The 24,887-nt window shown below is 33.4% G+C and overlaps 1 protein-coding gene across 1 annotated transcript in view; it reads left to right on the top strand.

The window, feature by feature from the left end:
* The window catches only part of LOC134270413 (multidrug resistance-associated protein 1-like), a 58,309-nt gene that overhangs the window by 6,341 nt on the left and 27,081 nt on the right, over positions 1 to 24,887 (top strand). Inside the window, exons 7-25 of the mRNA XM_062752639.1 lie at positions 799 to 883; positions 1,271 to 1,340; positions 1,489 to 1,615; positions 1,950 to 2,126; positions 2,260 to 2,427; positions 2,534 to 2,714; positions 5,901 to 6,000; positions 7,756 to 8,062; positions 8,637 to 8,697; positions 8,799 to 8,984; positions 9,067 to 9,191; positions 10,792 to 10,991; positions 11,634 to 11,757; positions 14,457 to 14,558; positions 14,741 to 14,887; positions 15,740 to 15,898; positions 16,396 to 16,562; positions 17,487 to 17,681; positions 20,412 to 20,601. Coding sequence (XP_062608623.1) covers positions 799 to 883; positions 1,271 to 1,340; positions 1,489 to 1,615; positions 1,950 to 2,126; positions 2,260 to 2,427; positions 2,534 to 2,714; positions 5,901 to 6,000; positions 7,756 to 8,062; positions 8,637 to 8,697; positions 8,799 to 8,984; positions 9,067 to 9,191; positions 10,792 to 10,991; positions 11,634 to 11,757; positions 14,457 to 14,558; positions 14,741 to 14,887; positions 15,740 to 15,898; positions 16,396 to 16,562; positions 17,487 to 17,681; positions 20,412 to 20,526 — 2,796 coding nt within the window. The 3' untranslated portion in view covers positions 20,527 to 20,601. The remainder of the gene's footprint in view (positions 1 to 798; positions 884 to 1,270; positions 1,341 to 1,488; positions 1,616 to 1,949; positions 2,127 to 2,259; positions 2,428 to 2,533; positions 2,715 to 5,900; positions 6,001 to 7,755; positions 8,063 to 8,636; positions 8,698 to 8,798; positions 8,985 to 9,066; positions 9,192 to 10,791; positions 10,992 to 11,633; positions 11,758 to 14,456; positions 14,559 to 14,740; positions 14,888 to 15,739; positions 15,899 to 16,395; positions 16,563 to 17,486; positions 17,682 to 20,411; positions 20,602 to 24,887) is intronic.

Here is a 24,887-nt window from a genome sequence, read left to right as displayed (position 1 = left end):
TTTATTTATGAATTAATTCCATTCAAGAAAATAAATAAAGTAATAACTAGCCACTCATACAAAAATCTAATGCTGCTCCTAGCCAGATGAAAAAAAAAAAGCTTTAATTGTGCAAAGCTTTCTATGAAGCCAATTAAAACTCTGTCTTTACACAGGCATTTTAGTATTTCTCCTATCAAAGTATTTATAAACCATTGTATACAATTATTACCGAGACCGAAGTCCAAGGTCAACCAATACTTGTCTAGGCGCGTATAGTCAAGTGAAAACCAAAGTCAAATGTCAATAACCGTTTTATTAAAAAATCAGGAAATTTACAACATTTTTGACACTTTAGTTCTTGTAAATATCAAATATAAACACTCACAATATAATGCGTAGTGTAAGCAGAGATAATAATTATTTTTAACAGTTTAAAAAATGATACTAGTAGTTAAAAACAATATTATTTAACAAGAATACTTAACTTTTATACTTGAGAAAGTAGTGTAGTCTATTTGAAAACTGGCGTCTGCCATGTTAACATTCACAACGACACAGGCTTTAAGACGACCAATTTGATTGGTCGAAGAAAATATAAGCAAACTGATGGTAAGTCAAGAGGAAAACCTAAGAACACAACTTCCCAGAATGTCATATGAAGTGAACTCACTCTGAGGTACCTCACACAAAACGACGTCATGACCAATCAGAGAGCATCAAAATTCCTGATCATTTAATAATAATCATATTATATCCAATGCCAATGAATATTTTTAAGGCCGTGTAATTTTTTTAAATGCTGCATATACTATACAGATGCTGGTATCTCTAAAAAGAATAGAAAAATTCCTTTGTAAGGAGGACCTCAATCAAAAGAACGTGTCGACCTCCTTAACCACAGGTATTATTAAAATTCGTAGCTAGAAGGGTAAAATTGGTGAAAAGACCACGAAACATAAAGATTTAAAGAAATGTTTTATTATTCCTCGGTATCTTTCTGTATATCGATTACATTTTATGAAAGCAGAAGTGAAGTTCTGAGCTTTTTAATACTGATTTTGAGTAGTACAGTAAAACTCAGTTAGTACGAACACGGATATAACGAATTCACGGTTATAGCGAAGTTATTTTGGATCCCCAGTTTTATAAATTTAACAGATTTCTTATACGGATATAACGAATTACGGATATAGCGAAGTAATTTCATAAGTCCCAGTGACTTCGTTATAACCGAGTTTTACTGTAAATGGTTGACATAAAAATTATAATAGAATTATGTCTATTGCAGGGTATGCAATTTCTATAGATAACGGATATTTTACCTGGGACCGAAGAAATCGGAAACCTACCTTAAACAGGTACAGTCTGTAAGATGCATATTATTTGAGATATGTATCCTTCAATGTAGTTAATGTATAATGATCCACAGAATGAAGAATGATTTTAAAAAGAAGGAGAGGTGAAGAATTATTTATATGCTTATACATAATTCTATTGTTAAAACAGAATTAACCTTAAGGTGAGAGAAGGTAAACTTGTGGCCGTGGTAGGACAGGTGGGGGCGGGGAAATCGTCACTTATAGCCGCCATGTTGGGAGAGATGGAGAATGTCAAAGGTCACGTTAATGTTCAGGTTTGTCTTCATTTTATAAATTATGATAAAAAAGGGGAAATATACATGTGTATGGAAAAAAAACAATCGAATTATATTTTTAAAATCTATTGCAAGGTCAAGGGTCATGTCAATGTACAGGTTTGTTTTAATTTTATAGATTGTTATGATAAAAAGAGGAAACATGCGATATATGAAAAGTTTCTTTGAATCATATCTAAAAACTAAAAAAAGCAATACGTATTTGATGTTAAATATGCCACAATGTGTATTTCTTTTTCATTTCTAAAGAATAAATGATAAATTAAACTAGGGATCTATATACTACAGTATGAACTATCAACTACTTTTAAAGGGGTCGGTCGCCTACGTACCACAAGAAGCATGGATCCAAAACCTAACTGTGAAAGAAAACATTTTGTTTGGCAGTAAATTTTCAGAGAAGAAATACAAACGGATCATTCAAGCATGCGCACTGTTACCGGACCTGACTGTTCTCAGTGCTGGAGATAACACAGAGATCGGAGAAAGGGTACGTCTTCAGCAAATATTATAATTATATGTATTTTCCAACTAGAGATATTTCATTCCTAAGAGATAATATTCATCACATTTTTCCCGTACACATTATATGCCTCTTTCTTTTTCTATATACTTATCTTAAGGGTATCAACGTCAGCGGTGGCCAAAAGCAAAGAATAAGTTTGGCTCGAGCAGTCTACAGTAACTCTGATGTGTATCTTATGGACGACCCATTATCTGCTGTGGACAGCCATGTTGGAAAATCTCTTTTCAAAGAGGTCATTGGTCCAGAGGGATTATTACGTCATAAGGTGCCTGATATTGATATATCTTTTTATATATTTTATTCGTTTCTCCGTTGCATTATCATGTCAGGATTAAGTCTCATGTATTTTATTATTTATTTTTGTATGACAGACTCGTATTCTGGTCACGCACGGGGTACACTGGCTACCAAAGGTCGACCTAATTGTAGTGATGGATGAAGGGACTATCTCAGAAGTAGGAACGTATGAAGAGTTGATGCAGAAGAGAGGGTCTTTCTCAGAGTTTCTTGAAAATTACCTTCTTCATGAGGAAGACGACACAGACTCAGAAAGTAAGGGATTTCTAAATATGCACTCTGCAAAGATTTTTATAGTTCGAATTGTTCGTGGGTCGCGGAAAAAGAAGAGATGTTAATCTGTTGGAAAGTACATGTCGAGTTAATGTTTTGAAATAATATAAAGTAATGATTCACAGGCCACCTTGATATTTTAAACCAGAGGTTATTTAAGCCTTTGCAAAAAGTAGAACTCCAAATACGTTATTTTTTATTATACTTTCATGTTAAATACTAAAATCTGATTGGTTTAGACGCAGTTAACAATCCATTCTATTACCCTCAGCCTTAGCAACACACGTGACAACGGGTAACACAACTGTAATGTTACATGCGTGGAAATTATGCGCGTACGATTCACCATAGAATTCTCAAAACGTCAGTTGTGCGTTTGAAAGAACCGGACGCGTCGGTTGACAATGGTTTTCCTTGGGGTTTCAATTTCAACTGTTACCCTCCAAAACAGGCACCATTTATATACTATTACTGTAGTATACCAGCACAAAACAATTGTTAACTGATGTACTTTCAACTGGTAGTAGAAGACAACAATTGGAAAAAAAATAACCAAAACAGGATAACCCCCTTCATAATGCTATGTAATCATCTAATTGAATTTGATTTAATTTAAGTAGAAAACGTAATTGATTTGACGATAATTTGAAAATATTTCTTAGTTTTAATCTGATTTCGTGGATACCTTTGCTCACAAATTTACATGCTTAAGCCCTTAGACATAGTTGCAAATTTCATAATTGAACAACTTAGAAATATTCCACAAAACTAAAGCCATACAAAGAAAAAGTTTTTTATGCGCCCGGATAGATAGATCCAAGGCGTATATTGTTTTTGTCTTTTCTGTTTATCTGCTTGTCTGTCTGTCTGTTGTCAACTTAAATTTTCGCCATAACTTTTGAACAATGAGAGATTGTGACTTTATACATGTACTTGGTATGCATAGTCCACCAATAAGGCTCTTTCAAATGACTTTAAGGACAAAACCTTGTGACGTTGACTGTGTATTATATGCTAAAAATAGCTTTTTCAAACTTTCGCTATAACTTTTGAACCATGAGAGATAGAAACTTTATATTTGGTATGTTTACTCCACTCATTAAGCTCTTTCAAATGACATCAAGATCAACGACTTTGTGACCTTTACTGTGACTTATCTGCTGAAAATATTTTGAACGTTTTTTTTTTACAAGCAAACCTAAATTTAATATTATTTTTTATACTGGATTGTCTTTTTTCAGGTGAAAATGAAATAGGTATTACTGCTAGACATGCTTGATTCTCTTTACATTATATAATACTCAGAATTTTGAGACAGGTTTTTGTCTCATTATTGCACTTTGCAAAAAAAGAATGAATTTTCTTATTTGGTATGCATAATGATATTTTATTCTCGTCATCTTCATGTATGTTATTGTACTATTATCTTTATTTTTTCTCAATTGAATGAACGCATATCTACATAAATTGCATTGAACTACACTTTTCTACTTCATTTAATTGACCTGATAATATTATCGTTAAGGTTTTCCTCCTATATTTTGAACTTTGTGATTTCATAATAATGCCAAATTTTACTCATTTGTAAGTCAGTAAATTTGATTTCAACATTTATATACCTTCCTGGGGTTTAATTAAAAATTAATATTTTTTATAATGAAAGTATGTTTAATAAGACAATATCTACTGGTTATAAGTTATTAAATTTCTATTATTTATTTACTATTCGTTTTTAAATTTATAATGTTTTAAATATATAGTCTTTTTATATTTTACTGATAGTCATCATGTTGCCCTGTTGCGTACCTTTAACATTAATTCATTTTATTAGAATTTCTTCAAGAGAAAGGGTTCCTTTTCCATCAGTAAATCTGTTTTAGTTGTCAAGATATGTGGTGAACTTTTTATCAGTTTTTTTTTTCTTTTTTCGGCTTCTAAGATAAGGGGTTCACTTATAATCAGATTTCACTTTAAGTAGCAAATATATAAGGGGAAGAGGTCTTTTCTATTCGTATTTCTTGTCACAAGTTGTTTAGATAATAGGAGTCCATTTTGCTATTAATTTTCTCATTGAGTTGCCAACATGAAATGTCCACTTTTAGCTCAAATGAAGTGAAAGCTCAAGTGCGCTTTTCTGATCACAATTTGTCTGCAGTACGTCCGTCCGTCTGTCTGTCTCTTTGACTTTCTGTAAACTTTTAACATATTCGACTTCTTCTCGAGAACCATGCTCAAGTGAGATTTTCTGAGGTTTCAATGTTCAAATGAAGGGTCTTGCTCTATTTCAAGGGGGAAATAATTAAAATATAGTGAAAATTTGGCGGCATGTTTAAAAGACTTCTCAAGAACCACTGGGTCGGGAAAGATGAAACTTACGTGGAAGCATCCTCAGGCAGTGTAAATTCAAGTTTGTTCAAATGATGACCGCCGGGGGTAGGGTGGGTCAACAGCGGACGATCAAAACTACATATTAAGAATATAAAAGAAAAAAATCTTTTAAAATCTCAAGAAAACGAAGGTCATGATTAATCATATTGAAATGGAGGTAGTGTAGTTTCACGTTTGTTCAAATCATGTTCTCTGAGGTAGGGTGGGGCTACAATGGACGATCAAAGTTTTACATGTAAGGAATATATAAGAAAAATCATTAAAAAAAACTTTCCTCTAAAAACAACACAGTCATGACTTGTAATATTTAAATGGAAACATCCCTAGGTAGTGTAGATTTAGGTTTGTTCAAAACCTGACCCCGGGGGCAGAATGGGGACACAATGGACGATTAAAGTTTTACAAAGAAATATAAAGGAAAAATCTACTTTTTTTAAAAAAAAGATCAATCAAGCCATGACTGGTCATATTAAATGGAAGCATCCTCAGGTAATGTAGATTCAAGTTCGTGCAAAACATGACCCCTGGAGGTAGAGTGGGGCCAAAATGAAAGTTAAGACTTATAGGGAAAAAAGCCAAAGTATGGCAAAAAATTCTTTGTAAGTGTAGATCCAAGTTATTTCAAATCATAACCCCCTCCTTTTCTAGGAGTAGGTCGTGACCACTTATGTCTTTACGCTTTTCAATCACTACTGGATCGATGTTTGCTATTTTCATAGCCATCGTAGTTGCCAAGATAATTTGTTCACTTTTACTGGAACTTTGATTATTTTTTTATAGTTGCAAAGACAAAGGATGAGATGTGGGAACAGCTTGAGTCTGTGCCGGACAATGGATTGTCTGCCGATGATTCGGATCTCTCAAGACAACAAAGTACAAGGTATTTGTGTTGAGTGCCTTGTATTCGTTAATGAATTTCCTTTCCTCTTTACTAAAACGAATGATTTTTAGCTCACCTGCGCCGAAGGCTCAAGTGAGCTATTCTGATCACACTTTGTCCGTTGTCTGTCGTTGTCGTCGTCGTTGTCGCCTGCGTTTACGTCGTCGTCGTTAACTTTTCACATTTTCGACTTCTTCTCAAGAACTACTGGGCCAATTTCAACCAAACTTGGCACAAAGTATCCTTAGGAGACGGTAGTTCAAGTTTGTTCAAATGAAGGGCCACGCCATTATTCAAGGGGAGATAATTTAGAAATAATTAAAATTTGGTGGTACGTTTTAAATATCTTCTTCTCAAGAACCACTAAGCCAGGAAAGATAAACCTCATAGGGAAGCATCCTCAGGTAGTGTAGATTCATATTTATTCAAATCATGTCCCCCAGGGGTAGGGCGGGGCCATAATGGCCTATCAAAGTTCAACATAGAAATATAAAGGATGATTCTTTAAAAATATTCTTCTCAAGAACCACTGTGCCAGGAAAGATGAAACTTATAGGGAAGCAATATCAGGTAGTGTAGATTCAAGTTTGTTCAAATCATGATCCCCAGGGGTAGGGCGGGGCCACAATGGCCGATCAAATCTTTACATAGAAATATATAGGAATTTTTTTTTTAAATCTTCTTTTCAAAAACCACTTTGCCAGGAAAAATGAAACTTATATGGAAGCATCCTCGTGTAGTGAAGATTCAAATTTGTTCAAATCATGACCCCAAGGGGTAGGGCGGGGCCACAATGGCCAATCAAAGTTTAAAATAGATATATATCGGAGAATTCTTTAAAAATCTTCTTCTCAAGAATATCAAAGGCATGAATGATCATATTTATATTGAGCCATCCTCAGCTAGTGGAGATTCAGTTTTGTCCAAATCATGACCCAGTAGGGCCACAATGGCTGATCAAAGTTTTACACAGAAATATATTTAAAAAAAATTTAAATCTTCTCAAGTATAGCAAAGCCATGATAAGTCATATTTATATGGAAGCATCCTCAGGTAGTGTAGATTCAAGTTTGTTCAAATCAAGACCCCTGGGTATAGGGCAGGGCCAAAACATGCAATCAAAGTTTTACATAGAAACATGTAGAAAAAATCTTCTTTTCAAGAATGGGAAAGCCATGATTAATCATATTCATATGAAAGCATTCTCAGGTAGTGTAGATTCAAGTTTGTTCAAGTGATGACCCCGTAGGGTAGGGCGGGGCAACAATGTAAGTTCAAATGTAAAGGGCAATAAAGCCACAGGTAGTCAAATAAATATGCAAGCATCCTTAGTTAGCGTAGTTTCAAGTTTGTCCAAATCCCACCCTCTACTCTTTAAGGATTAGTTGGGACCACTTTTGGGTTTAAGCTTTTCAATAATAAACTGATTTTCCTAGCCACATTGTTCAGGTGAGCGATTAGATTAAAGAAGGCCTTAAATATTTCTGATATATATCTGAACAAATAAATATGTGGTGACAAACTTCTGTAGGTTAAGAAAACAAACATTTACGAGTTAGTGTGGATTTTTATAAAATTAATAGATATATCTATAAGAATTATTGTGTTGACGGACATGAATCTTAAGTTAAACTGCCCACCTCCCTCCTTTCGATTTCCATGGTCATGCAGGTTTAATTCCATCATAAGGAATTAGAAATTACAGGAAAAAAGTCATAAATACTCATGAAAAGAAATTGATGGATATTTTTTCAGGAAAGTATCTTTGCGAAGAAATTCTCGATGTTCCATTCCAACAGACATAAAACTTCGACTCTCACAATCACATCCAATAGTAGAAACAGGTAATCACTTGATGAAGTCCATGAACAATGCCGAATCAAAGCGACACTTTTCGAGGTCAAACACGAAAAAAGATTCGTCCAGACAGGACGAAATCAACCCGCTTGAAATACTCCAGAGATCACCATCACAGGGGCGGATCCTACCATACAATAGTGGCGGAGAGTCCGAACCAGCAGATGGAAAACTGATCCAAGGCGAAAAATCGGCGGAGGGGACGGTATGGACTCAAAAAATTAATAGACTAAATTTCTAAAATATGTTCCAAAAAGAATTGACTTTTTTCCCACAGATGTTTGTTTTATATCAAATATTTCAAATGTTCCAATATTTAATAGGAAATTAAAACAAATGAATTTTAAAAAGAAGTAATATTTATTCTTAGGTGTTCTGTATTTTAAAAACGCTCGATAACTTGTATAAAGAACTGTTTCTTTCAGGTTAAACTTTCCGTGATTTTCTTTTATTTTAACATAGATTATTATTTCATTTATTTGATAATTTTTAACTATGTCCAGGTGATATTCTTTGAAATTTACAGAAAATTGATTTGTAAAAAAAAATATTTTCAAGAGAAGGGATAAAATTTTAAAACCTTCAAAAAAGATAAGCAATAAAAAAAAATTAAAATCTTCCTTTAGTTTACCTACATTAAATCAATGGGAGTGATCGGTACCGTCCTATCAATGTTGTTTGTAATGCTTTTTCAAGGACTCAATGCCTATGGTAATTTTTGGTTGACATTTTGGACTGAGGATGAAATTATCAAAAATCATTCTCTGGTCACGGCACAGGAATATTCGAACCGGAAGTACTACTACCTGGCAATTTATACCGTCCTAGGAGTTCTTCAAGGTCAGATTAAAATGCAAAAGATAAAAATGCAAAATATTAACAATATTTTAAATTACCTAACTTTATTAAGATAAAATGTTTTATTGATGTTTCTATTCCAGGAATTTTCCTGTTCTTGTTTGCCTTCCTTGGACTCACGAGATTGATAACTGCTTCCGGATCCCTGCATTCCTCCATGTTATTTTGTATTTTACGTTCCCCAATGTCGTTATTTGACACAACACCTGTGGGTCGGATCATGAATCGTTTTTCTAGTGATATAGATATATTAGATGACCGCCTTCCTCGAAGAGAGAGAGAGAGAGAGAGAAAGAGAGAGAAACAGAAGGGAGAGAGAGATGAATGGTAACTCGTCACGGAAGATGGTGGGAACCTTCATATTGGGGGCTGTGATGCTATTTACCTTGTTAGCCATTTTGGTTGTGATATCAGTCAACACGCCTGATTTCCTAATTGTTATAATACCGGTGGGAATTTTCTTTATCTTAATTTTGGTAAGACTTAAGGGACTTTAACATTTCAATTTTTTTTTTCTTTGCGAAATCAGTATGTATTCAACCAAATTTTCGGTTAAAACAGTAAATCTTGAAAATCAATTTCAAAAGCAAAATATCAAGCTTATATAATTATGTTCATTAGGTTATTATATCATTTACGATTCCAATGAAGGTGTAAAAAAGGGACCAAAATTCTAAGTTATAAAGGATTAACGAGGCCCAATCTACTTGATCTGTGCATACGTTTTAACGCAGCGTCGACTAATACAATAACGTCATAATTAAAATGACGTCAAATTGCGCTAAAATGTTTCGCTGATCTTGCATACTTGGTAGCTATTAAGCTGGCTCATTTTCGTATTTCTATTATTTACATGTTTCAAACTTTTTTAATTAATAATCAACTGAAGAACATTATTAACTTTGAGGTATCAATTTCTTGGTACAGATTCATTAATTTCATCTGATTTTATTTCAAATAATGAGTTTGAGAAAACAAACAAACAATGCAACTAAAAGTAAACGATTTTAGTCTTTCTCATGAACATGAAGAGTTTATACACACCCCTTTTTCTGCAGAATTAAATTGCATGGATTAGCTTAAGTTAAAAAAATAATAAATCTCTAATTCATTCATATGCAACCACCAAAATATTTTATTTTTCTATGTAATACATGATATTAATAAAATTCTTAATGTTGTCTCCTTTTTATCGCTCCCCCCCCCCCTTTTCCCTTCGTAAAACAACGTCGTGTGTTAAGAGAAAAATAAAGCATAGAGAAAAAGATTATTTCATAATGTAAGAATTATTTTAATTTTTAGAAACTAATACAGTCTTTTATGTACAATCTTTTTTGACATTATGTAAACCAATTGAGACGTATAAAAATGTCTAGTTGGATAAAATAAGTCCTATTTTTGTGTTTTTATATGTTCCCTTTTCATTACAATAAAGGCTACTCCCAATTTTTTCTTTCTTTCTTTTAAAAGAGGAATGAAAATCGTATGAAAAACAAAACATTTCATCATTTATTGTTTTATTTGTCAATTACTTTGTTTATTGGGGAGTTTTTGTATGACGTTGTGTATAAGTCACCAAAAAAAGGTCCATATCTTGAAAGTGTCCCCATTTAACTACAATAAAGGCAAGGTAACAAAATTTCATTTTTAATTTCTTAGCATAATACATTTCAAATACACTTCCACGAATTAAAATTTTTTATCATTCCGTTTTCGTAATTTCCAGCTGGATTTGGGCCTCGTTAAGCGAATTTCAGTTATGTCCTTCCAGGGACATAGCTTTAAAAATTTTGAAATTTATTTGATAAAATTTACTCTTTCTTATTAATATCAATTTGCTTTCTGTGTTCCAATTTAATTTTGAAACAACATAGTTATTTTTTTTTCTTTTCAAGTAAATTAACAATGAAGAGTCAATGACTGTTTTAAAAATTCGTGTTTGTCAATGAGGTGAATTAAAAAAAAAATATATGAAATCAACATCAAAAAGGGACAGTTTCACTTTGCAGTCAGTGTTCTGAATAACTAAATTATATGTCTAGTGATTTTTTAATCTGTTCTGTTGCTTGATTTCAGAGGTTCTACCTCCCTACCGTCAGGCAACTGAAGAGAATGGAGGGCGTGACCCGCTCCCCTGTATATAACCACTTTAGTGAGTCTATCACCGGTGCCAGCTGTATCCGAGCTTACCGAGCCGTGAACCGATTTATTACCGAGTCCCAGGTCCGAGTAGACACAAACACAACATTCTATCACGCCGCAAATACAGCCTCATGGTACGTATCTTTGGAACATCCTTTCTTCGCAGAAAACGCTTTAAGGTGAATAAATTTATATCTACATTTGCAAATGTTTGCCCTTATATAACACTATTTGAACAAGGAGTTTTTACATGTTCGTCAATTGACCATAAATTGATTGTTTAGTCATAAGCGATCTACGTAATTTCATAGTGACGTCATAAGTGAACGACGTGTTCAATGTATTATACCGTTGAGTTTTGAAAAAAAATGTAAATCTCTTATGGATTCAAAACTTCAGTGCCTTACTATTTTTTTTATAAATCAGTCACAAATGTAAATGTAAGCCTTCAGGCTTCATGGGGTTTGTTCATGTGACCAACCCGTTTTACATCCTAATAAAATCAAAAATACCTTATTTCTTGTTATATGAATCAACAGTTTGAGATTTGGCAGATACTGGGAAGTTCAACAAATCAAACAGGTCATCAAAATTGACAGGAGTTTTGGAAAAGAGAATTATTATTGATGTAGTATATTGTAAAAATAAATGTATTTTCTATATTTCTTTAATGTATCAACATTCACCATCATACAATATTTGTTAAGAAACCTAACTAATTTAAGTAGATTATTACTTACTGGTAAGTAAAAGACATATCGTTTTATTTCCAACAGGTGGATTTCTATTCGACTTGAATTCTTGGCAAATCTTCTGGTGCTAGCAGCCGCTGTGTTTTCCGTTCTTTCTGATACTTTATCAGGGGCAGGGATAGGACTCTCCCTAACATACTCATTACAGGTATATATTTACATTCCGTGTATTTTTCCTTATGAAATTCATTAGAAATCCACGACATTCAAATTTCTATAACACACGCGAAACCTTGTCACCTCGCGTTAGAAGATACAGTAGGAACTACATTGTATATGCATTTTTTCTATAATCTGGGAACACCAAAATGTACAATGTTTTGACTCAATTTAATTAAAAACTATAATCCTGTTAAATTAACGTAAAAATACTACAAATGTGCGTTTAAAATTAATTTGTCACTTTTTTTCCTCGCAATGTTTGTTTGCGTTATTTAAAATTGCAACGTCATCTGACGTCACAAACGGCTCTTACGTCTATTAACCGCGTCAGTTTTGAAAGGCGTTAAATTCACATTCAAGATTAACGAAATAAGCAATTATGAAGAAGGAAAATTAGAGAATGTAAATATAAGCATTGAATTCATATTTTTGTCTGTCTTCGGTCCTATAACACACCTGGCCGTGCCGACAAATTTATCATACCGCGCTAACGCGCGGTATTCAATTTGTCGGCACGGCCAGGTGTGTTATAGGACCGAAGACAGACAAAAATATGAATTCAATGCTTAAATAACGTACACATTACAGGTATAACATAATCATTACAGGTATAACAAACTCATTACAGGTATATAACATACTCATTACAGGTATATCAAACTCATTACAGGTATATATTTGCATATCCACTGCTCTCTCCCACTATAATCCTGCAGGCTTCAACTTGGTTCATAGCACTATAGACGCAACTGCTCGTGCTATGAGTGCAATTGCTCTATCACACTCGTGCATAGAACAAGCTCTGCTACACTTGTAAAAGGTGTTTAGAAGTATATATATGAAATGTTTCGTAAAAGGAATAAATATAAGTTTTTAATAATATTTTTTGGAAAAAAATAAATTCAGAACAATTTAAAATTGCTGATTGATATCATTAAAAATTTAATTTTGGTCAATGTATTTTATTGTAATATAAAACTTTTAGAAATTGAAGACAACTCCATATTTTTATTTTTTCTTATCATATTTTTGCATATTTGTACAAAGAACGATAACTGTTCACACTTGGGTTATGAAACATTCAGAAAAAGCAGTATATGTCTATTTCAAGAAGGATTTCAGCTCTTAAAAATAAATAGAAAAAACTTAAAAAATTATAGAAAAGCATTCTGGAGTTATAATCATTATTAAAGTATTCCGTTTTCATCATAAGGTTAAAATTATTGATTTTTGTCAGAGGGTTTCAATAACGTTGATCGATGACGTCATAACTGAATCAAAACAAAAATTAGGAGATGGGATGTGACGACGGCGCAGCTTGTATCCAGATACCTGTGTTAAAGAGGCAAACACTTTATAAATTGTTTGTGATTTATTAGAGAAAAGGTGCAATGATCAGGCATACTAATTTTATAGCCGTGTGTTTTTTCTTTACTGAAAACAACAAGCCACATCCATATGTAAGCCAGGATTTCCTCTGATATTCTTGACAACATCAAAGAATGCAAATATAAGTAATAAACAACGATTATTTAGTGAACATGGCATTATGAATAGCAATAGCTCTGCTGGCATATTTTTCATGATGCGCTAGCACGCATCATGGAATATGCCAGCAGAGCAATTGCTATTCATAACGCCACATTCACTAAATAACGTTGTTTATTTCTTAAATAACATACTCATTACAGGTATAACAAACTCATTACAGGTATATAACATACTCATTACAGGTATAACGTACTCATTACAGGTATAACAAACTCATAACAGGCATATAACATACTCATTACAGGTATAACAAACTCATTACAGGTATATAACCTACTCATTACAGGTACATAACGTACTCATTACAGGTATAACAAACTCATAACAGGTATATAACATACTCATTACAGGTATAACATACTCATTACAGGTATAACATACTCATTAAAGGTATATAACATACACGATACTGGTATAACATATTTATTATAGGTTTAACATAATCATTACAGGTATATAACATACTCATCACATGTGTAACGTAATCATTACAGGTATAACTTAATCATTAGAGGTATATAACGAACTTATTACAGGTATTTAACATACTTTTTACAGATATATAACATACTCGTTATAGGTACATGTTTATAAGATACTCAGTACTGGTAAAACGTACTAATTACATATATAACATACTCATACCAAGTATAATATATTTATAACAGACATTAAATGCTACTTTTTACATGAATTTACGTAACATCACCACAAAATCTGAATAGAATTTATAACCATGGGGTAAAATATGCCATGGCATTCGGTTCAACTGAAATAACCCGAAAGTGTATACAAACGGTAATACCGAGAATCCCAGATTTTGATTAATGTTACCCAACTTTTATTCGCGTTCGATAAATTTTCGGGAGTTTCGCGAAAGGAAATTTTTTGCGGCGAAGTCTCTGTTTCTATTAACAACAGATCGAAATAAGGCTTGTTTGCGAAAAGTAATCGTCGCAAAATAGTTTACCCCTGTTAAATCGAGATATAAAGTCGTCGCGAATAAAAGTTTGTTTATAGTACATACGTATTGTTAAGGCTTAAAGCTGAAAAATATAAATATTACTATCCATAGCTATCACATTTTGTTATATATATGTGAATATGAGCAGCGTGCAATACATTTCATTACAGGTTGTAATATCCCTGATGCTGGTCGTCCAGTGCGTGAGCGAGATGGAGATGAATATCGTGTCAGCAGAAAGGGTAGAGGAGTTCACGAGACTTCAACCAGAGGTGAATTAAATCATACCAAAGTAATAGTCACAACCAATTCCTATATTTTTGTGAATACATGCAATTAGATGCCCAACTCATATAAATGTCCATATTAACCATTCCATCTTTGCAAAAATAATTAAACCCACTTTAAACATAATAATTTTCATTGACAGTTGCATAAAATGTAATATTTACAGGCTGAATGGATCGAACCAGAGAACCGTCCATCTTCTACTTGGCCTGAAACGGGGAAGGTGGAATTTAAATCATACTCCACCCGATACCGGGCGGGTTTAGATCTCGTGCTGAGAGGACTCGACTGTGTCATTAAAGGGGGCGAAAAGGTTTAGCAACATCATCATTCAGCTACAAAAGTACCTTGTTGATAATTTTTTGAAAGAGAAAAATTAAATCATTGTATATGCCATTTTTAAGCAAATTTTTAATATTTAAGTAAAATATTGCAAAACTGCAAAATGCATCGACAGCTACGTTGGTTGTTTAAAATTTCTCGTCACGTGACTCAAGTGTTAAAGTGATGAAAAATAAGCAAAGGCGACATTTAATCAAAGTACTCAGAAGTACAGAGAGCCGGGCTCATTAACAGAGTAGAATGGATTTCTTACATGAATCACGTTTATATTCTGATGAAGAAATTATTTTAAAACTATCAATATAAATGATAAGACAATGACAGTGAGTTTTTCAATCCTAATACCACGGTCCGATTTTGTCAGAATCAGAATTAATCTGGTACCGCAGCTGAATGTAAACAAACAGGCCAGTCTGGTTCCCTCTTCTGCCTTACCTCGTATGTGTAGAGAACTACGGTAACACTGATTATCAAAAATCCTTACGCTAATGAACTATGTTCTTTGACTTATGAAGTTTTCAAAGTCATTACTACAAATGTTTATTTTATATAGATAAAACTTCGTTTTATTTTTGTTGCTTTATTTAGCGTTTGTATTATCTCAAAAGCGATTGAGAGTAAGAACTATTTTTTTGCACGTAACTTTAAAATGGCGACTATTGGGTTAACATCCTGCCTTGAACAGGATCACATAAGCCGGCAATTGCTCTTTGAGCAATAAGCCCGGCTAAAAAATCATTTTCTTCATTATTTTTAATTTCTAAGATATTTTCAGGGATGTATATTTTAGTTACATTTAAAATTTTAATTTTTTCTTACCTAGATAGGTATTGTAGGTAGAACAGGAGCGGGGAAATCATCCATGACGCAGGCGCTGTTCCGCATCATTGAACCAGCAGGTGGTGACATTTGCATTGACGATATGTCGATATCTTCTATTGGTCTCCATGATCTCAGATCCAAAATAACAATACTACCTCAGGTAAGTTATTTCTTCAAAATGAATCCAGGATAACTTTGATATGGGTTTTAAGCAAAAAGCAACTGACTTATGGTCATGCATCATTACAGTTTAAATTACTGCATAACTATCGACTCTTTATTACACTTTCTACTTTACTCCATAGTTTTGATTTATGAATGATTTATGAAGTATTTTTACTTTAATCTAATGATTTGAGTGATTGCATCAATATTTTTTATTCTTGATCTTCTTTTAGTATAAATACTCAGTAATTCTTTATTTACTTTCAATTGCTATTTTCATTTTGATGTAATATATTAAGATATTTAATTGGCTAATTGTTGCATTTCCCTATTACCTTGGTCTATAGTACCGAATAATTACTGAAAATGTGTATTTTGCTTTCTATACTTCTTTTGAAAAATAGATTATTATTGAAATTTTATAGTCTGCTTCTACGTTGACCTGAAGTACTAAAATATCTTGACAGCTTTCAACCAGTTGTATTTTTTCAGGATCCTGTCATATTTTCTGGATCCATCCGTTCTAACTTGGATCCGCTCGAGAGATTTTCAAATCAGGATCTTTGGGTGGCGATAGAGAGAGCTCATATGAAAGACTTTGTCACTAGCTGTGTAGGGCAGCTAGATTACGAATGTGGGGAAGGGGGTCAAAATTTCAGGTAAGAGCTCAGGTGAAAAATACAGGTGAAAGCTCACGAGAAAACTTTGGGGAAAAAGTTTGGATAAAAACTTTGTGTGAAAACTTCATATGAGAACTTCAGGAAAAAGTATGGATTCAAACATTATATGAAAACGTCATGTAAGAACTTCAGGTGAAAATTTTGGGTTTTTTTTTAAGAATCACGGTATCTTATTTTAGAAAGTGATTAAATCAAAACACTTGATAACAGATAAAGTCGATTTTTTTTTTAGTGTTTCAGTTTTTCACCTTTACGAAACTTGTCGACATTGAATGTTTTCTTATTGTGAACAATATTTTTTTTCAAAATGGGGACTATTTTTTGTGTATGATTTTAAAATTTAAATTTATGGGTACAGTCCACTAATTTTTCCATAGGTGACAATGTTAACGTTTCTTCTCATAGCGATGTCCCTAATTTTCGTTCAGCAGTTAGTGACCTCTAAAATCAAAGCACATCAAGTTGTCTTTCCTTTGTTAAAATCTCGAGGTGGCATGTCAGATTCGTTTTCCGCAAAATTTGTCTGTCTGTGGGAACCTCTGAAAATGAAAGTGAAACAAGGGGAATTTCAGACTTCTCACTGGCGTTATGATTCACAAAATAATTCGGTTGATCTTCGTAATAAATTACATTTGCCAAGCTATTTTTAATGCAAGTTTGCAAATTAAGGAACTTGTAATTATCTGCACTTATTTCCTCTCCTACCGATTCTAAGAATAATTAGAGGGATGTACCCATATATATGTTTGTCTTTTAATATGGATGATGCAAGATGCAATTTTGTGACTTATGAAATGTGTAATAATAAGTGTATCTTTAAATTATTTATTTATTCCATGTTAGAAAAGGCTCCATTTTGAATTATATCTATGTATCGATGTATGTTTTATATCTCTTACGTAGCGTTGGTCAGCGACAGCTGGTTTGTCTGGCTAGAACTCTACTACACAAGACAAAGATCCTGATTCTGGACGAAGCCACGGCAGCCGTGGATGTAGAGACAGATGAACTGATCCAGAGGACGATTAAAGCAGAGTTCAGTGACTGTACTGTACTGTCTATAGCTCATAGACTCAACACTGTGATGGATTACGATAGGTGAGTTACTGACTATAGCTCATAGACTCAACACTGTGATGGATTATGATAGGTAAGGTACTGTCTATAGCTCATAGACTCAACACTGTTATGTATATTACGATAGGTGAGTAACTGTCTATAGCTCATAGACTCAACACTGTGATGGATTACGATAGGTAAGGTACTGTCTATAGTTCATAGACTCTAGACTGTAATAGATTACGATAGGTGAGTAACTGTCTATAGCTCATAGAATCAACACTGTGATGGATTACGATAGGTAAGGTTCTGTCTATAGTTCATTGACTCAACACTGTAATGGATTACAATTGGTAAGATACTGTCTATAGCTCATAGACTCGACTCTGTAATGGATTACGAAAGGTAGGTAACTGTCTATAGGTCATAGAATCAACTCTGTGATGGATTACGATAGGTGAATTACTGTCCATAGCTCATAGACTCAAAACTGTAATGAACTACAATAGCCAAAATACTGCCTATAGCTCAGACTCTAGACTGAAATGGTTTACGATAGGTGGGTAACTTTTTATAGCTCATAGACTCAACGCTTTGATGGATTACGATAGGTGTGTTACTGTCTATAACTCATGAACTCAAAACCGTAATTGATTACAATAGGTAAGATACTGTCTATAGCTCATAGACTCTAGACTGTAATGGTTTAAGATAGGTGGGTAACTGTACTCAAAGACTCAACACTGTTATGGATTACGATAGGTTAGGTACTGTCTATAGCCCATAGACTCAACACTTTAATGTTTTACGATAGGTGAGGTACTGTCTATAGCTCATAGACTCAACACTGTAAAGGATTACGATAGGTAAGATACTGTCTATAGCTCATAGACTCAACTCTGTAATGGATTACGATAGGTGAGTAACTGTCTATAGCTCATAGACTCAACACTGTAAAGGATTACGATAGGTAAGATACTGTCTATAGCTCATAGACTCAACTCTGTAATGGATTACGATAGGTGAGTAACTGTCTATAGCTCATAGACTCAACACTCTAATGGATTACAATTGGTAAGATACAGTCTATAGCTCATAGACTCAACACTGTAAAGGATTACGATAGGTAAGATACTGTCTATAGCTCATAGACTCAACTCTGTAATGGATTACGATAGGTGAGTAACTGTCTATAGCTCATAGACTCAACACTCTAATGGATTACAATTGGTAAGATACAGTCTATAGCTCATAGACTCAACACTGTAAAGGATTGCGATAGGTAAGATACTGTCTATAGCTCATAGACTCAACTCTGTAATGGATTACGAAAGGTAAGTAACTGTCTATAGCTCATAGACTCAACACTCTAATGGATTACAATTGGTAAGATACTGTCTATAGCTCATAGACTCTAGACTGTAATAGATTACGATAGGTGAGGTACTGTCTTTAGCTCATAGACTCAACACTCTAATGGATTACAATTGGTAAGATACTGTCTATAGCTCATAGACTCCTGACTGTAAAGGATTACGATAGGTGAGTAACTGTCTATAGCTCATAGACTCAACACTCTAATGGATTACAATTGGTAAGATACTGTCTATAGCTCATAGACTCTAGACTGTAATAGATTACGATAGGTGAGGTACTGTCTATAGCTCATAGACTGAACACTCTAATGGATTACAATTGGTAAGATACTGTCTATAGCTCATAGACTCCTGACTGTAATAGATTACGATAGGTGAGGTACTGTCTATAGCGCATAGACTCAACACTGTAATGGATTACAATTGGTAAGATACTGTCTATAGCTCATAGAATCAACACTCTAATGGATTACGATAGGTGAGTTACTGTCTATAGCTCATAGACTCAACACTCTAATGGATTACAATTGGTAAGATACTGTCTATAGCTCATAGACTCAACACTCCAATGGATTACGATAGGTGAGTTACTGTCTATAGCTCATAGACTCAACACTCTAATGGATTACAATTGGTAAGATACTGTCTATAGCTCATAGACTCAACACTGTAAAGGATTATGATAAGTAAGATACTGCCTATAGGTCATAGACTCAACTCTGTAATGGATTACGATCGGTGAGTAACTGTCTAAAGCTCATAGACTCAACACTCTAATGGATTACAATTGGTAAGATACTGTCTATAGCTCATAGACTCAACACTCTAATGGATTACAATTGGTAAGATACTGTCTATACCTCATAGACTCTTGACTGTAATAGATTACGATAGTTGAATCACTGTCTATAGCTCATAGACTCAATTCTGTAATGGATTACGATACATGTAGGTGAGTTGCTAAGTGTTTATAGCCCAACACTAATAATGGATTGCGATATATGAGTATACTATTTCATCTATGACTGAATGACTCGATTCTCTCATGGATTATATGAAACTGATTGTATTAAAATCATTATGGATATCTTTAATCTATTTAATCATTAAATTCTATTTTTTTTCTCGGATTTGTGGAAAATATTTTCTAAGTAATAAGTAAGTAAATGATATTTTCAAAAAATATTGTCCAGTCTATATGATCAACATGTATGCGGCTGACGATATTTTAAATGTTTATTTTGTATCTAATTATAGAAAACGTCAAGCAATCTGTTTGTTTTTAGCATTCTATAGATCTAGAATCATAATATTACACCTTTTAATTGAAGTTTAGAGGACAAACTTAAGTGGCAGTCTTTTGATGATATTTGTTTTTGTTATATTTTAACAGAATAATGGTAATGGACAAAGGATTGATAGTTGAGTTTGGTGCCCCTAAAAAACTACTGGAAGATAAATCCGGGGTCTTCTACTCGATGGCTAAAGCTGCAAACCTCGTTAACTAACATATTTTATCTAGAATCATTACAGTACTGTGAAATCACTTATTTTGATGGCCTTTCATTATTGTTGTTTTCAAGGTATGAAGAGATTTCCACCTCGACATGCAATTTTTCATATACATGTACATTACTACAGAAAAATTTTTCAACCACGAAATCAAATCCTATGGACCAATTTATTTTCCTCCACGAAAATTTGACCTTTGGAAAATATGTGATTTTACAGTGCTATTTTGTTCCTGTTTCTCCATAAACGGATATTCAAATTTTAAAAATGATTTGTGTTCAATCTTTCTTGTTTTGAACATATTTTATTGACAAAACGTCAAAAGGATTGGACACAAGGTCCAAATACTAGATTGTCCTCTCCCAAACTTTTTCAATTTTGTCGGATTCCTCTGAGAAAAAAAACTTATAGATTGATTTTCGAAATAATGATAATTTATCAATTAATAATAAAAAGTAAATAGATTTATAAAATAATTAACAATTATATAATCATTATTGATAAAAATCTGTTTATTTAATTTTCCAAATTGACGATACAAACCATTTTATTATTTCCCTTAAAATTTTATTCAATCGTTTTATTCTATAAAAAGAGTTTTATGCTAAAATATGTCTCAAAGTATTTTTGTAGCGTAAAATCACTACTTTTAAGTATTTTACTTCAATGAAGGATATTTAAAAAGTGTCTTCTTATGCACAATCTTACTTTATCAATAGCTTTTTACTAGTGTTACTTTGTTTTAATTAGAATAAAAATCGTCGCTCTGCCACAAAATAATTAAGGTAAAGTGGTCAGTGATAAAAACAGTAGGAGTCATGACTTTATACCCCGAGTCACTGGTAAACTATCAATGGCTTGGAAGTTCTTTCAAAACAGTGTTAGGGTTTCGAGAACCATTTTTGTTTCCTTGAAGGGAAGTAAAAGTATATAAAAAAAAATCTGAGGACGGATTAAGATAGTGCATAATGAGACAAATATTTTGATATCCATCATGAAAAGTAGGTTTAATATGATTAAAGATACTTTGATGCTGATTTTAGCGTAAAACTGTTTTCATAGAATAAACGAATAAAAAATTATGACCTTGTAGTTTTGTGTCTAAAAGATGTGTCGTTGAATAGACAAGAGGGAATGTTGGCGGGGAAATGAGTGGCGCTTTGGACCGGAAGTGGTAGAGCCGCATTCCAAGGACTCTTACTGATAACACATATAAAAGTCCAAAATAACGAGGAATATGGTTTCCGAAATTATTAACAAGTCCCAACGATGGAAATGATTAACATGGAACAACAAATAATCAGTTTGATATGGCCATAGTTTCCAAACTGTTAAAAGTAGAAACAGAACATGATGGGGAACGAGTCGGACATGTGACCGGTAGTACACCCGGCCACCGAATTCATAAGTAAAATTTGACAACAGGAAAATTAAACAATGAGTTGAAAATGACAGTTGAAATACGTTGATGACATTGACATTCGGAACATCGATTATGGCTGTATAAGGGATAAAAAGGTCCTTGGGTATAAACACTCTGCCCCTTTGGTGTCCGACAAGTGTCACTCAGTTTACTAAATGAACAATTAGTAACTTAGCATATGAAAGGTTTGTTAAATGCCACTTTTAAAAGAAAATAATTTCAGAATATTAAATATCACATTAAAACAAAAAATTAAATTTATCACTTAGAGTCGAAAATGAATCCTAAGTAAAACAGTCAATTTCACACGGTAATATAATGTTAAAGTACTGTGAGTCTTAGTAACGTTCCGTGACTGTTCCTGTATGAGATCCCAAGATAGACAAGGTTCCTGGTAGCTTATACTCTCCATAAATCGATTAACAGCTTCGTTTATTCTTACGACAAAGTCTTACATTTTCATATCCGGATTGGACTATAGGTCAGTGAGCCCTTTCAAGAGCTTATTTTAATTCATTTAATTTTATTTTCTTGATTAAAATAATTGTCTCAAACCCAATAGGTTTACACTATTCTCATTCTAAACCCAATAGATTTTCACGATTCTCATTCTCAAACCCAATAGGTTTACACTATTCTCATTCTCAAACCCAATAGGTTTACACTATTCTCATTCTCAAAACCCATAGGTTTACACTATTCTCATTCTCAAGACCAATAGGTTTACACTATTCTAATTCTCAATTCAAATAGGTTTACACTATTCTCATTCTCAAACCATTAGGTTTACTCTATTCTCATTCTCAAGACCAATAGGTTTACACTATTCTCATTCTCAAACCAAATAGGTTTACACTATTCTCATTCTCAAACCAAATAGGTTTACTCTATTCTCATTCTCAAGACCAATAGGTTTACACTATTCTAATTCTCAAGACCAATAAGTTTACACTATTCTTATTCTCAAACCCCATAGATTTACACTATTCTCATTCTCAAAACAGTAGGTTTACACTATTCTCATTCTCAAACCCTATAGGTTTACGCTATTCTCATTCTCAAACCCGATAGGTTTACACTATTCTCATTCTCAAGACCAATGAGTTTACACTATTCTTATTCTCAAACCCCATAGATTTACACTATTCTCATTCTCAAAACAGTAGGTTTCCACTATTCTCATTCTCAAACCCCATAGATTTACACTATTCTCATTCTCAAAACAGTAGGTTTACACGATTCTCATTCTCAAACCCTATAGGTTTACGCTATTCTCATTCTCAAACCCGATAGGTTTACACTATTCTCAGTCTCAAGACCAATAAGTTTACACTATTCTTATTCTCAAACCCCATAGATTTACACTATTCTCATTCTCAAAACAGTAGGTTTACACTATTCTCATTCTCAAACCCTATAGGTTTACGCTATTCTCGTTCTCAAACCCAATAGGTTTACGCTATTCTCATTCTCAAACCCAATAGGTTTACACTATTCTTTTTCTTAAACCCAATAGGTTTACACTATTTTCATTCTCCTGGTGTCTGGGGAGAGGTAATTTTTTTTTGGGGGGGGGTACCATATTCAGTGGAGTATTTTGTTACATTTTTGAAATCTTTTTCACAGGTGCATATTAATCAGCTAGTTCTAGCAACAATAACTTAAACAGTCAAATGATATAACCATGATTTTTTGTTATATTCTTTCCATTATAAGGATAAGTTTTGGTCGCATTCAACGCAAAAACATTGTTCAATAAAAAAGCAATTCACTATGAAGTATTAAATTTAAAAAAAAAAAAAACTTGACAAACAATTAAACACGACACCAGACTCGATGAATGGTGTGTACACTTCACTGTTAATTGAAGCAAATATTAATACATTGATTGCTACTTAATTATAAATATGACAGATGATAGATGTGCATGTACATGTATAGAATCCAATCCATAATTAGTGAAGAACAATGCACAGTTATCTTACAGGGAACTAGAAGTACTACTGACAATGGATATCTGGATCCGCCTCTGACCATCTACAAAAAGAATTGCCATCTACTCTTACTTCCTCTCGACTAAACATAAACTAGTGTATCTATGAACGGATATGTGGATTTGTTTACTACTTGTTCAATATCATGCGACACCGGACATTACGTAACACACCACTTATATACACACGTAACGATACCGGACCTCGTATATGTTACCGTGTCAAGTCTAATTTATGCCTAGGTCACATTTAAGGCGATGGTCGGGCGACTAAAGTTTTCTGGTCTTTTCGGCTGAAAGAACAGGATCGGCCGACACAGTATCGGGCGACACAGATCAGTTACGTTATTTCCTAGGGACACCGATGACTTGGATGAATAACACAAAAAAATTCTTTTTCTTTAGAAATCAGCAATTTTTTTTCATAGATTTATATTCAGATAGGGTGAGTAATGTTTCCAAGGCAAAGTGGCCGAATCTTATAAAATTGTGACTCAATGTTAAAAATGTGTGCAAAATTTGTATGGAATTTCCTAAAAACGGAAATGGTGCATATCTAAACAGCAAAGAATACTTAAGATTACTTTATATCTTACGGATTAAATATTTATGTTATTTCCGTTCAAAAAATTTATATCCATCCATGCATCAAAATTTTGTTTGTGTTATGTATCCTTAATAGGTTAAATATTCACAAGTCGGTCAATCGTCGCCTGATCATCGAGCTCTGAGCTACAGTTTGATTTTAACCGTCGGCCGAAATTTTCAACACCCTTATTGTCCAACGACGGACGACCGACTTAATAAACTGACCGCCGATGGTCGGACGATGATCGAAGGTTGGTCGACGGATAACTGCAGTTGACGAAATCGGCCACCGACGCATGAAAAATTAGAACTTGGACCGATGGACACAAAATTGGTAGGCCGACAAAATAATA

The sequence above is a fragment of the Saccostrea cucullata genome, unplaced genomic scaffold (genome assembly GCF_032062105.1).
Source record: "Saccostrea cucullata isolate Sc308-1 unplaced genomic scaffold, CSIRO_AGI_Scuc_v1 ctg12316, whole genome shotgun sequence".
Lineage (NCBI taxonomy): Eukaryota > Metazoa > Mollusca > Bivalvia > Ostreida > Ostreidae > Saccostrea > Saccostrea cuccullata.
Note: the sequence above shows the minus strand (reverse complement) of the source record. Positions and strands in the feature narration are given on the sequence as shown.